Source organism: Plutella xylostella, chromosome 7 (genome assembly GCF_932276165.1).
Source record: "Plutella xylostella chromosome 7, ilPluXylo3.1, whole genome shotgun sequence".
In the NCBI taxonomy this organism is placed as follows: Eukaryota; Metazoa; Arthropoda; class Insecta; order Lepidoptera; family Plutellidae; genus Plutella; species Plutella xylostella.
Window position 1 is genome coordinate 2,023,993 of NC_063987.1, and position 13,171 is coordinate 2,037,163.

Consider the following 13,171-nt stretch of genomic DNA (forward strand, 5'->3'; position numbering starts at 1 on the left):
GACTTGCTTGGTTTGTTTTCAGAGTGCCTTCTCTTATCAGAACATTTTTGAGGGTATTTGGTCCCCAAGGCCGCTGACAGCCTCTTCCTGTCAAACAGGGCGTGTGGTTATACCGCCAGTGCTCGGTCGCCAGAGCCTCGTCCGTTATCTAGCAGGGTGCACCACGTGCAGGTGAGGTTGACAGTTGGGCCAGAATGATCTTAATTCTACTCTCCCCTTACACCCCACTCTCCCCTATTGGTAATACATAGGTATTTTGATTTATTTCTAGCTATTTGTATCTATTAAATACCTACGTGAATAAAATAACGGGGATAAATTAATACATCAGGATAAGGTTTTCGACATTTATTTCTTTTTTTATAATACTCCACACATAACATTCCACCAATAGCATTGGTCCATTTTCTGAATCTTCCAGCATCCTTATCAGGATTGGGGAACCTATGTAAGGTACTGGTGGTTTCACCTGCAATAAAAACATTTATATTTAACCAGCATGACGGAGAGCCGTGGTGGCGTAATGGATAAGGCCACGTCCTCTCAATCGAGGGTCTGTGGGTTCAAATCCTGGCCTGTACCAATGATATGGAGTTCATAGTTTAATGCGGCGCGGGATACTGGTTTCTACTCTTGGTTTCGCTTGAGCGTCGATGAACTACGAACGCGATCCATTACGGTATCGCCGAGTTGCTATGAATACGGTATCAGGTCCATTCTTTTGGCAACCGAGTTGTACATAGCTTGATAAGCCGCCACTAAGCACCAATCCTTCAGCTAGATTACATCAAACTTAATTTTACGACGATAGACACAACACTCGTCCAAAGTCGGAACATTAATTAGTGAATATAGGTACTTACGTTTTTCATTCTGGTCACAACCAGGAATAAAACACTTATGTTTCGACGCCATAGTACAAAATCCAAATCAAAAGGCAAATCAAGGTCAATTATAGTACTCGCAAAGGTCAGAAGGTGAGGAGGCAAATCAGAGTCCACAAAAAGCTAGAGTTGTCGATAAAATCACAAAAATCCGAAACAGTTATTTGTATTATGGCGGCCGTAATAACAAATAACGTTCCGTATTATGCACACATTGCGTGAATGACATATACACACTGAAATATTTTGTAGTATGCAAATTCTATATTTTTTAAACATATTGATGTCAGTATTAGTAATATAAATATATATGTAATGTTTTATTTTATTAAATTTTCGCGAATGACTAGATACTAAAATATTTAATAACTATTATAGCAGTTGAATTTGACGTAATATTTTGACTGTAAAGAAACGTACCATTGCCGGAGTTTTAATAATTACCAGTATTAAAAATAAATAATACTAAAATAATGTTGCCAGATATTATTTGGACTCAATTATCATTATTATAATTCTCATTACAGCGCCATCTATAGATGTGCCCACAAACAAAAAATTAGAGCTTGAAAAATAAGAGTGACATTTTGTATTAGCTGAAAAGCCCATGGGTTCAACTTCTAATGTATGTAAAAAAGTATATAAAAATACGATCAAAACCGGTGTAAACCCGGTTTTCGGTTTCCGGTTTTGAACTCTCAAAACCGGTTATGAAAAACCGTGAAATATTGTCCGGTTAACCGGTTTTCGGAAAAACCGGTTAACCGGTTTTGCACGCCCTACCCCTACCAAATCGAGCAAAAAATTCCCGTCAAGGTAAGTAAGGAAAAAACAATACTTGTCAAAAAAACCAAGTCTCGTAATTCAGTTGTTCTACGGTAAAAAGTTGTGAGATTCATGTAATACCAAGTCTTATCCACGCACGCATCTCAATCTTAAAAATATTTAATGTTTTATATAAATATTGACTTGGTCATCGCACTAAATAATTTAATTAACACGTGTTTCCATGCGATGGCCGAGTCAATATATTTATATAAAACATTAAATATTTTTAAGATTGAGATGCGTGCGTGGATAAGACTTGGTATTACATGGATCTCACAACATTTTACCGTAGAACAACTGAGTTACGAGACTTGGTTTTTTTGACAAGTATTGTTTTTGATGGGATATATTTTATACATAAACATGTACCTACAATGATATTTAAAAAAACCATACAAATCTACAAAAAAAAAAACAGCCCGTGTATCATAGATTCAAATTAGGAAATACACGTACTACGTCATTCCGCACATAACCTGTCGAACTTTTCGCAAACTATCGACTCGGAACCCGTCAAAGAATCAACAAGTCACTCCGCAGAAGCGACAAGCAGTAAAAACAAACTCGAGGAACTTTTTGCGCAGTTTTTATTGCATCTGCTTTCAGATTCCGTTCTGGAAGTACATTCACAGGATCGCAGAGGCGATCTCTTTATCTGAATCCTCCCAAGCTGCTTTCGGGTCGTGAAGTTGGCCGTTGAATGCGTGCCAAAGATGGATACGGCATTTTAACTTAAAGTTTACATATTTTTTGTAGATTGACAAGAAAATATCTATTCAATGTATAACAATATTCTAGGACTAAATTGGACAGTCCCCTAATTGGACATATTATGGACATGTTGTGTTTTGGATAAATTAGTAGTAAAAAAGGCCTTTTCTTCCGTATCAACATGCATAATTGGCCCATCCTTTTCAAATTTCTTTTCGCACTTTAATAATTTAATTTATTTTTATTTTATTTGTTTATTTTAAGATCAACAAACAGTAGTACCGTGTATGTTACAATTCATGGCATTAAAACATTATGGTCAATCCCCGATCAATACCACCCGTTACATTGCCTACTCGTACTTCCTTCGCAACTCTTCGCCCCGGTCGTAAATTATGTATTCCAGTTATAAAAGCATCGGAGCGCGAATGGCTGAGATTCGTCGGATCTACGTGTTTTAATGCGCGCTCCGTTCGTTCGCTTATACGACGGAACTAGCTCCGTAAATGCATCGCCAGGATATGCGCGCTTTATGTTGATTAGAGGTTTGAAGGAGGGGGGGTTCTGTGTTTGAATATTTTGACATTATGTCGAGTGGTTTATGGACAGGCTAACTTACATGATGACACACACAGCTCTGCAGGGCGATCACGAATAATATAGAATCGAATGCGAGTGTGACTATTGTCAACTTGACAGCACTTTCGAACACTTTTTACCTATAGAATTGACAGTTGTCGCACTCGCATTCGATTCAATACGTTAGCTCTGTTTTTCGTGATCGCCCTGCTGTTTTTCGTGATCGCCCTGCTGATGTTTGTAACTTCGATACGAATTTTCTTCGATACCGATCTTAATTTTAACTTTGCGTTTGTTAGCTTAACTTTGATAATACGTAGTTATCTGATAAAGCTTAATTTAAAAAAATAAAGTTTTGAACCACTTTTTGCAATGCACTCTGAGTGAACTAATTTGTACAATAAACTTTTATCACCCCATTTTTTCGGGGGTTCAAAACAATAGTTGACAAGAGGATTATAAAGTATATTTTCAAATAAAAACATACACATACAAGAACGCATAAAACCCAAAATTACAACATCCTGACTCCGCTTTTAAACAGATTCATGTAGAGTTTATAAAAACTGTTTTAAAAACAGTACATAAATCACTTAATACCCACCCACAATGAAGTGAAAGAGACGTCGAGACAAACACACATTAATATGTAATTATTCAATATTAAACCGGGGCTTACCGGTGCGGCCATAAATTCATATCGAACGCGAAATAATTCCAGCAGACAAGTTGCTCTGATATTTGCGGATGCATTCGTATTTAGTACTATTTATGCATATTGTATAATACCTCTACAGGGTGTTGCAAAAAATGTATACTAAGCTGAAACCTTCATGTGCAGCATGTTATATCTAAGCCCGACCATGAAATCTGAATTTCAAAATTCGCGAAAAAAAAACTTTCTCTATAGTAAAAATGACCACGTGACCAACTAAATTTCTATGGAAAATGAAAAACAAAACACGATTTTTTAAATTCTGATTTCAGTTTCGGGCTTAGATATAACATGCTGTACATGCTGGTTTAGTATACCCTTTTTGCAACACCCTGTATATTATAATACCTCTAAATTATAGTACAGTCTGAGGCAAACTTAATTGACCTCTAGAATGCTTTGGGGGTCAGGTTTCTGCAAGATGCATTTTTATCCAGTTGCCCTTGGATGCCCCAATTCAGGATGTCGAAAAAAGGGTACTTATATTAAACCGATATACGTGGGCTGCCCACGTATATCGGTTTAATATACCCTTTTTATATCTAAAATGTACCCAAAAATGTACTGTATTTCGCGAATTTTAACATTTTGATTGTATATTTCCAATACAGAACTTCATGAAGTTATTGTTTCTATTATTGAAAAATTCATACTTCCTAACTATACCCTTATTATTGACAAATTATAAGGGATTGGTAAATTCTACATCGAACAAATAAAGTCGTTTCATTTGATTTGATTTAGTCGAACCTTGCGCAGGTTGCCACTAATGAAGTGAACACCACGTACATAAATCATGTGGGACCGTATATTAGCATTCTGGATATTGACAGTGGACACGGTACGGCCATTTATCACATGAATGTATTTATAGTATTGTGTTTGTTCTGGGCCTCTACGAGTAGTACGGGTTTTGCAATTTACTTACCTAAACGAAAAAACTACAGTAGGTCTAGTACAGGATTGATAGATTGGCGAAAACTATAAAAGTTTCAGTTTTCTCGCATACAAAGTGGCGCCTCTAGCGGAAACAATCTTGAAACTTTTGACAGATAATGTATGCAGGTGACAGAAGAAAACCAAAACTTTTTTCGTTTACGTAAATTGCAAAACTGGAGAGTTACTCCATACTGACGAAAAACGAACGAACGAGAGCTGTCGTGCTATCGGCACGTTTAATACAACGAGATATAGTCGTGGCTAACGCAGTAGCGCTCTGAAATTTCGTTTTTCGTTTTATAGAATGACCCCCCCTGTTCCTGTTGTATAGTGTGACGGATATAACTTACTTATTTAAAACTTCAAGAACGTAAATCAGTACCTAACAGACGAATATAGGTATAAGAATAATATATTGCAGAAAATGTAGAATCACAGTAGAAAACAGAAACCATAAAGTTTCTTTTATAATGAATAACGACAATGGCGACTGAATGGCGTAGTTGTTAGTGACCCTAGTAGTACTTAGCCGATGGTCCCGGGTTCGATTCCCGGCTGGGGCAGATGTTTGTTTAAACACAGATATTTGTTCTCGGGTCTTAGATGTGCCCGTAAAATGGCAATAGGCTCGCCCCCTATTACATTGGGACTAACATAACACTCTGGCGAAAAGTGGGTGCAGCAATGCACCTCTGCCTACCCCGCAAGGGAGTACATTAGTACAAGGCGTGAGTGCGTGTTTGTGTGTGTGTTTTTGAATAACGACAAATTCTGTCAAAACAAACCATCTACAAAACTTACATTAAAGATTATATAAAATTTCGTAAACCAACCAAGTATTCTAAAGACTGAAAAACTGAAGGGAAAAAGTGTATATCATAATCCATATCTCATAATTAACATTATTATTGAATAAATCATACATCGCATACATTATAATATAATATAACCAGCAGCCTCGCCTTATAAATTTCCTCGGCAGAAGAATTTCCTATCCAGAAATCCCTAGTTAATTTTCTCTTTTATTTTTAAATAATACATCAGCGAGGCACAAGCCACGGTATCATAATGCCAGGGTGTGTTCGAGTGTCACGGGCAATGATTTATGTGGCCAACTGTACTCGGCGACACTGTTTTGTGCTAATGCCACTTTTCCCCGCGTCTGTACCAGAAAATAAAATGAAATAGACGAGGTTTGAGCGCTCTATCATTTTATTTCATAACGTAAGAAGTTCATTAAAATGGGAATTAGTTTTGAAAGAAACAAAAGGTATTGTTACTTTGTCTTTATTTATTTTTTATGATACTTGCTATTATAGAGCATTACTCTACTACTATTTTATGCATTATTATTCTACTATACAGGCTGTTGCGTGTGAACTTCAAAAACTCGTAGAACAAAAGTTGTTCAGAATGACCCCCTGAGTCACCCCCTTTCGGCTTAGTATACCCTTTTTGCAACAACCTGTAGAGCAATATAAATTAAAAATAATATAAATGATCATTAACATAATAACCGATTCTTGTCAATATGAATCTCACCATCCATGCTAAAGCTAAACTTACAACACGCTTCATTTTCGGTCAGTGATAACAAAACTAAATAAAAAAAACATGTCATACGATTTGAATCATTCCCCTGTAGCGTGCAGCCCGGTGAAATCTAATGGGAACTATATTTCTTGCCAGCAAAGTTTATTTTTGTCATCAACTTGTATCAGCAAATTAATAGATCAACCGCAACAATATATTTTTGTCCTCAAATAAATAAAAAGTGTCCTCTGGTATGAATCAGCAAATAATATCAATACAAAAATCTAAAATAATAGATGGATTGCCAAAAAATTTGAGTTCATTACATAAATAAAAACTTTGTATGCAGAATATTATTTTTGCTCCTCAAATAATAACTGCGCCCGCAGAATAGTAGATTTGCCAGCAAATATATTGACTCTAGGTCGCATGTTGCGATTTCTTTTTAATTCATATTTTATCAGCATTGCAGTAGTTACATTATGATTGGTCCAGTTATTAAAACATTATAATTCGTTAGCAATTTAATACATGAGTTTACAAATTAGCGGAGACGGTGCTATGGAGAGAGCTATGCTTGGAGTTTCTCTGATGGATCGTATCAGAAATGAGATTATCCGTCAGAGGACCAAGGTTACCGACATACTTAGCTGTCAAAATATGCAAGCTGAAGAGGCAGTGGGCTGGTCATATCTGCCGAAGAACCGATAACCGTTGGGGTAGACGAGTTCTCGAGTCGAGACCACGAACAGGCAAACGGAGCGTGGGACGCCCTCCTGCCCGCTGGACTGACGATCTTAGGCGGATAGCCGGTAGTGGTTGGATGAGGAAGGCAGAGGACCGAATGTTGTGGCACTCCTTGGGAGCGGATCTATCTCCACCAGTGGATGATTATTGGCTGATGATGATGATGATGAAAAGAGGAAGTTTAAGTTTTAATTACAATAAGATTGCTTTTGATTAGAAGAAGATTAAGGTTTAAGTTATAATTAGAAGAAGGTTGTTTATGTTGTTTTTAATTAAGAATATTGATGATTTAAACTTAATTTTTTGTTTCATTTAAATATTAAACATAACATCGAGTTATGTGGACATACCTATTAAAATATATACATAAATGTTAACTTGCCACTTGATCATAAATCCCGGCAATTTTAAGTGATTAATTGTTGAATTGATTTAAAATTGTTTGGGGGCAAAAATTTGCTGGCAAATCTACTATTTTGCCTTCAAACCTATTATTTAGCAAATTCAAAACGGATTTAATTGGCGATCGTTTAAATGACACCCAAATCTAATTCCATGAAAACATACGAATATTCTAATTATTTCGCCCGCTGGCTATTTCCCTATTTTGCCATCCGTACAAGCTTTCCCTCAATACGGGAACAGAGCAGTCAATTATAGTGGGTTTTGTAACTACTCGAATAATCACGGTAGGTAATAACAATCGAAAATTAAATCTCGGTTTACCCTAACCCCGTAAGGGACGAGTCGACCACAACCATTTTTAAAAGGAGTATAATATGTTCTTCCGCGGTCCTAATTTGATGTGATCGAATTGTCCCCTAACCCAAGAGAAGCACCAATATCAAAACGGATTTCACAGTGTTGGATTTAACTCACTGCCTATTGAGGCTACTCTATGCTATCCGCAGCCGGTGTATTGTTTTGAAAAATACAAACAAAACATTTAAAAAAAAACTTCAGATCGCATCTGGTATATGCTAATGAGTTTCTAGCCAGAATATAAAATCCCTGCGAGGTTTACTAAATAATGGATTCATATTTATTCATTTGTTTTTCCTAATAGCTAGGTAAAAAAATGTAAAAACAACGTCATAGTAAAACAATAATAGTTTTCTTCAATTAATTTATTAACTAACAACAAATGATTAAGTATTACTAATTGCATGCACAAAGCCTTCGATAATCTTAAAACAATGGAAATTATTATTATTATATAACTCTTTATTGTACAAATATCACAAATAAAAGTACAAAGGGTTGACTTAATGCTAAAAGCATTTACCGCCAGTCAACCCGCAGTATGCAACAACCAGAAATCGTTTACTATAAATACTGCTACTTTAGTATATATCCTATCGCCTTCACTTCAGATGCAAATCCACAGCTATAAGACGAAGCTTTCCACATAAATTATGATCGCAATCCCTTCCCCAACTAGTTATGTGCTTGCCTGTACTTATCTAACTATGAATACGACCCCTTGGTATGTCTTCATCAGTACCCTTTTGCGATCCTGTATTTTATGCTCTTACACACACTGACACCTACAACCACAGAGCAGAAAAATATCGTCCACTATTTTTAATACTGGGATTTTCGCAACAACATTGGTCGTTTATTTTTTAGTCTGTGGCTCGGTAACTAGAAAGTTTATGTGTTGTGAAGGTGTAAGAAGGGATTTCTTCAGAAAGAGGCATGGTTATGAATAATTGGTGCAATGGGGGACCTGCTCAATGCACTTCTGAATAATGTGGTCCCCTCTATTTGCCATATCAGGAGTTCTGAAGAGTAAAAGCTGTTTGACCCAATGTTGGAACAAATATACCTCCGGATTCGGATTTAAAATCAGTACTTAGGTTTGGTTTGTTTGTTTCAGATCACATGAATGGTGAATGGTGTGGTGACATACTCCTTCAAGTAGCATATCACCTGTGGGGTTACCGCCACCGAACATAGGAATGAACAACCTTAAGCAGCTTCGCTCGCTTGTTAAATCTGACGTAACTTGTCTGGACTGTTAATAGCTAATGTGGCGGTGATGGTACGGAAGCTGTTCCGGCGCAGTCAGCGATAGAAGATGTGACTGGCCTATCCTTTCAACACGGTGATGAATAAATAAATAAACTCTTGTTTATTATTAGCTCTAATGTTTTACACCGATACGCCATAAATTAGTACTTAATCGGTAAAAATAAAAAAATCTACCCAACCTATAATATTTTATCAGCTCACAAACATTACACATAGACAAGCGGCGACCCATGCTATACATACGTGTTTTGAGAAATTGCCAAAAAAACAGATCAAAACAGATTCTACGTCTACGTGAAACGTCCACATTCCATGTGGTGGATAAAAACATGAAAACTTTGTAATGTAGCAGCTCGGCAGGAGCTGGTCTGGATCACCGGGGAGCGACCCCTGGGCGAATCGACGTGCCTGGCCTTCCCCGAGAGTAGGGGTTGGGTGCTATATTGTAATGTGATACTTACCCTTATGACTAACGTCCCTAGTGCTTAGGGCTGGTACCTACCTAATAACTCTCAATTAATATGTACCGGGAAGCGGTCTTAGACTAGCTCAGCTTGACGCCGGCCTCTGAAGGAGTGCCTGGTCGCCTGGGGGATCTACAATGACCGTGAAGCGGTCCTAACTATCCTGATCTTGATCCTGAGGCCCCTGGAGGGAAATAACCTCGGTAGGTGTACGGGGTGAGAATTAATAATGCCGATTAATTAGTGTAACACAATTGAGGCGGCACTGGACCCGCTTTATTTACAATCAAGTTAACTTATATATCTAAGGTACTTACAGCTTACGTACTTAATATTAACACACTACACAAATGCACAAATACTTATCACGATTATTGATATTTATATTGGTCGGGCCCTGAAGGGGCCTACGCGGATGTTCCTATCTTAATAAGGGGAAGGATACAGGGTACAGGAGGTCGGGCGAATACCGGTGGTGCGTGTGGACTTGTTCCAGGGTTTGTGGAGTGTATTTGTGTCGACAAGAATGTGGCTGAAGGCCGGTGTGTGTTCGGTGATTGTATAGTTCGGTACTTACACAGATGCTTTAAACTAGGCAACCCAGGCATCCATGTACGTATCCGGGGGACCTCGGTCCGCTAATTAGGCAGCCCACTGTGTCGGGTCTAGTCGGGTATACGGATGCTTTAAACTAGGCACCCCAGGCATCCATATATCCGAGAGACCTCGGTCCGTTGAGCAACCTACCTCGCGGGGAGACCGGTGTTGTGAGATTAGTGTGCGTGAATAGATTACTTGAATAGATACGGGTGCGGGGAGGGATCTCGGGAACGGAATGATCACTCGTCGGAATAGGAGGTGGCGAATGGTGCTCTAGCGGCGGTCCGGCGGCTATTTATAGGCGGGTCGCCCCGCGCCCCTTGTATTCTCCGGAGTCGTCTGTGTGGTGCCCCGCCTCGTCTCGCACACGCCGGGCGCTCTTGTGGCTGCGGTGTGAGGGTAGGTGTGTTGGACGGTTGGTTTGTAACGGCTCGTTACATTCTCCCCCCTCAGCAGAAGAATTTTTACCTGGTAAAAATTCACAGGTCATGTAGATACATACAAGGAAAAATTAAGAGAACGGTGCATGTACTGGTGCATTTGTTTACAAACGGGTTCCTACTTTATCATCTGGATTCAGGATATATTTTATTTACTTAGATATTTATATCAGGTTAATTTTACACAGTATAATATTAGTAGCTTTGGTAAAAAAAAAAAGTTACACGGTATTGTCCATGAGCATTTCATCCCTGCTTGGTGCCGGTAAGTTCGGACGGAAACGGTATATTATATTCGGGATTCTTTTCTACATAAAAGATGTGAATATTTTGTTTTTTACAAGACATGAGCAAGGATAAAATGCATGGTTGGTTTTACTTACATTGTAGGCTATGTGTATATAACTTATTGTGTACTGATATACATTTTCCTGTTAATTACATTAGGTATACGGTTTCAGCTTTACGGTTTTAAATTGTTTACATTTCAAATAAATTAAAATTTATACGGCATGTGCCCTTGCGCTGAAATTTACTCGGTCGGTTTGACACTTGACATTGACTTGACAACTAAAATTCTAACCTGTGTACGTTCACAGAGTAACGTATTGGGCTGCGTTCAAAAATATAACAATCTTTATTCTAAGTTTTGTCTAAATTTTACTTGTGACTTGGATGGAAAAAGGTGGATGTTATAAGTTTAACATGTCTGTGTGTCTATTATTTACTTATATTATATTATACTACGGACGGACGGTGTAAAATGTGTGCATTTGCGTTTACATTTTTACCTATTTCTATATTTTCAATATAGATTGCGGTTTTTCGGTTGTATATCTATAATTAAATTACAAATTATACATAATAAAGTTTTATGCGGTACGGTACGGAATGACTAGGTCATAAATATAAAAATGTTTAAACTTTTTATGGCTATTTGTCTTCAATCTTCATTATGTTGATGATTGAGGGTAGGTTTGGAATAATCGGTTCGTTCGGCATCGCATGAGTACCGCGGCTAGGCACATCTGGCGATGGGTGATGACGTCGTCGGTAGGTTATTACTGCTTCGGTTCGGTGGAATTTGGTTGCAGCGAGTTTGATGACGATGATTTTAGTCGTTCTTTGTACTTTTTCATATGATGAAGAACATCTTTGTACATCCCGGGCCAGTAATATGTTTCAGCAATGCTTTTTAGGATTTTTCCCGTGTTTTGGTGGCCTGTTGTTGTCGGTTCATTAAGGTGTTGCTCCATAATCGACCTTCTTTTCACTGTCGGAACGCATATTTTCCACTGCGATTGTGAATTGATCTTGACCCCGTACCTCGGATTTACAATTCGTTTATGGAGTGAGCCGTTTTTGATTGTGAATGTTGGGTCATTTTCAGGTGATTTTTGGGTTTCGGTCATTTTCCTCTCGAACCATCCTTTTCTTTCCTGGATTGAAGCTGTGTCGGGGTATCTTGGTGGATGTTGTTGCTTAGGTTTTTTCTTATGCTTGCGGGATTTTGTCTTTATTGGGCCGTTGATTATATTATTATTCGGTGGTGTTGAATCATTTGTGACGACTTCGGTGACTTTCGGTGTATTTTCGGTATTGTTGTTCCAGACTATTGTGGCTCCTGCTTTTCTTAGTAGGTCTATCCCTATGATAACTAGGTTTGGCGGTGAATAAGCTGGTAGCACGAAGAATTCGTGTGTTATTTTTCTCTGCCGTATCTCGATTTCTGGGTCTATTCTGAGCTTCACGTCCATGACTCTGCCATCTGCGACGGTTACTCGCATCCCTGTGACTTTTTCTGTGTCGGCGTTTGTCGAATTCTCTTCATAAATGTTTCTACTGATGTACGATCTGGTGGAGCCTGTGTCAACTAATGCTCGGTATGTCAATTTCCCTATTTTTACATCTTCAAACATTCGTTGTTCCGGTCGGTTTTCTTCGGCGGTTATGTTCGTGTCTCCGAACTTGGTTTCTCTTCTGCAGCAGTTGCGCGTAAGTCTCCCGAGGACTCCGCATTGGCTACAGAACAGTACTTGCCTGCCCCGGCATTCCTTGTGTGAGTGGCCTGCTTTGCCGCAGTTCCAGCAGCACGTGGTCCTGTCGTATTTTTCGTGTATTTTACGAGGTTCTGGTGACGTTTCTGGATGACTTTTCGGTGTCTGGCGGTGTCAGTCTGGTCGGTGGTTCCACTGTTGAGATGAGGATTCTTCTGAGATCTGCTCGTACTCGGCTGCCTGTCTTATTAATTCCCCGAGGCTGGTGAAGTCTTGCTTTTTGATGTAGTACTTGTAGTTCGCGTTCATGTTTTCGTAGACTCTTTCTTCTTTTTCTTGTTTGGTCATTTTTCCGTACCTTCTCATCAGGGTTTGTATGTCGGTCAGGTAGTTGACGAAAGATTCACGGTGGTGTTGTTTTCGTGCGATGATCATCTCAAGCAGGTTTTTCTCGTATCCCGCCGGGTAGAAGAATAGTTTGAATTCTTCTAGGAAGTCCTCCCACTTTTTCCAGTTGTCGAAGTTGTTCCTGTACCATAACAGCGGTTTACCTCTTAGTACTTTAGGTAGTACCTGTAGTAATCGGTCCTGCGGGACGTCACCTGATGACGTCAGTTCATCCAAACGCTCGATGAACTCAACCGGGTCGCATGCGGTGTCGAACGATATATTCCATTCCCTCACGATGGATGACAGGTTC

The 13,171-nt window shown here is 38.7% G+C and overlaps 1 protein-coding gene and 1 long non-coding RNA gene across 2 annotated transcripts; both read right to left on the reverse strand.

Annotated features, from left to right (window-relative positions):
- Positions 1–333: 333 nt before the first annotated feature.
- LOC125488764 lies at positions 334–1,499 on the reverse strand. The gene is made up of 2 exons (XR_007266483.1): positions 864–1,499; positions 334–469 (listed from the first exon to the last, which is right to left on the reverse strand). It is a non-coding gene; the product is annotated as an uncharacterized LOC125488764 (long non-coding RNA).
- An 8,300-nt stretch (positions 1,500–9,799) lies between these two features.
- LOC125488733 lies at positions 9,800–12,666 on the reverse strand. The gene is made up of 2 exons (XM_048622048.1): positions 10,858–12,666; positions 9,800–10,502 (listed from the first exon to the last, which is right to left on the reverse strand). The coding sequence occupies exon 1, from the start codon at positions 12,391–12,393 to the stop codon at positions 11,536–11,538; it is 858 nt and encodes a 285-aa protein (XP_048478005.1). The 5' UTR covers positions 12,394–12,666; the 3' UTR covers positions 9,800–10,502; positions 10,858–11,535.
- Between the last annotated feature and the right edge of the window lie 505 nt (positions 12,667–13,171).